At 56.5% G+C, this 883-nt stretch overlaps 1 protein-coding gene across 1 annotated transcript in view; it reads right to left on the bottom strand.

Moving 5' to 3' along the window:
* Positions 1-883, bottom strand: part of LOC104384883 (disintegrin and metalloproteinase domain-containing protein 32-like) — a 13288-nt gene that overhangs the window by 7522 nt on the left and 4883 nt on the right. Inside the window, exons 8-9 of the mRNA XM_009993267.1 lie at positions 724-727; positions 59-179 (exon numbers count right to left, since the gene is read on the bottom strand). Coding sequence (XP_009991569.1) covers positions 59-179; positions 724-727 — 125 coding nt within the window. The remainder of the gene's footprint in view (positions 1-58; positions 180-723; positions 728-883) is intronic.

Here is an 883-nt window from a genome sequence, read left to right as displayed (position 1 = left end):
CACTGCAGGTGTGGAGAGCGGCGGCGTCCCTGTTAGCAGTACCCGCTGCTGTGCTCACAGTTGTGCCCGTCCTGCACGTACAGGTCGGGGGGGCAGGACGCCGAGGAGCCGTTGCAGAACTCGGGCAGGTCACAGTGCAGGTCGGCCGCGGGGCGGCACAGGGCGTTCTTGGGCTTGAACTGGCAGAGGAGGCAGAGAGGGCTCTTTCTTCCCCCAGCCCTGCACACCCACCAGCCCCACACAGCCCCTCCTGACACTGTCCTGACACGTCCCTGGTCCCTCGGGACCCCCTCTGTGGCACTCAGCTCACCACACACATTACACCACCCAACACAGTCTTCCCAAGAAATATTCTTCCCAGGGGTTTCAGAGCTGGAAAGCCCAACCCCAGGAACCTTTCTGATTGCACAGCAGGAAGTTTCTCTCCACCCCTCAGCTGGGGACATACTATTTCTCCAAAACCAAACCATGATCTTGTTTGTGCCAATTACAAAAACGTGCCTTACCTGACATTCATTACAGAGGAGACAAAATGCAGCACAAAGTTTTTTTGTAGATGCCCGTACAAGCAAAACCAGAGAGCTGGTTCACAGTTTAAAAATGGCCTTAACTTCTGCTAATTATGAACCCACCTTACCTGGCAATTTGCACAACATAATCCCACGGTGCAATTCACTCCTTCTCTGAAGGTACACTGGGGAGTGCAGCATTTGTCCAACGCACAGGCCTGCAAACACAGCACAAATCATGATTTGATGCCATTCTTCTCATCTGCAGGAGGGCTGCTGCCCTCAGCCCTGTCCTGCCAACAACCAGCCTGCTGCGGAGGGGCTGGGGCAGCAGCGATACCGCGGCGATGGGTCGGGCAGCGCCGGGGCCGGGC

The sequence above is a fragment of the Chaetura pelagica genome, unplaced genomic scaffold (assembly GCF_000747805.2).
Source record: "Chaetura pelagica isolate M959 unplaced genomic scaffold, ChaPel_1.0 scaffold302, whole genome shotgun sequence".
Lineage (NCBI taxonomy): Eukaryota > Metazoa > Chordata > Aves > Apodiformes > Apodidae > Chaetura > Chaetura pelagica.
Note: the sequence above shows the minus strand (reverse complement) of the source record. Positions and strands in the feature narration are given on the sequence as shown.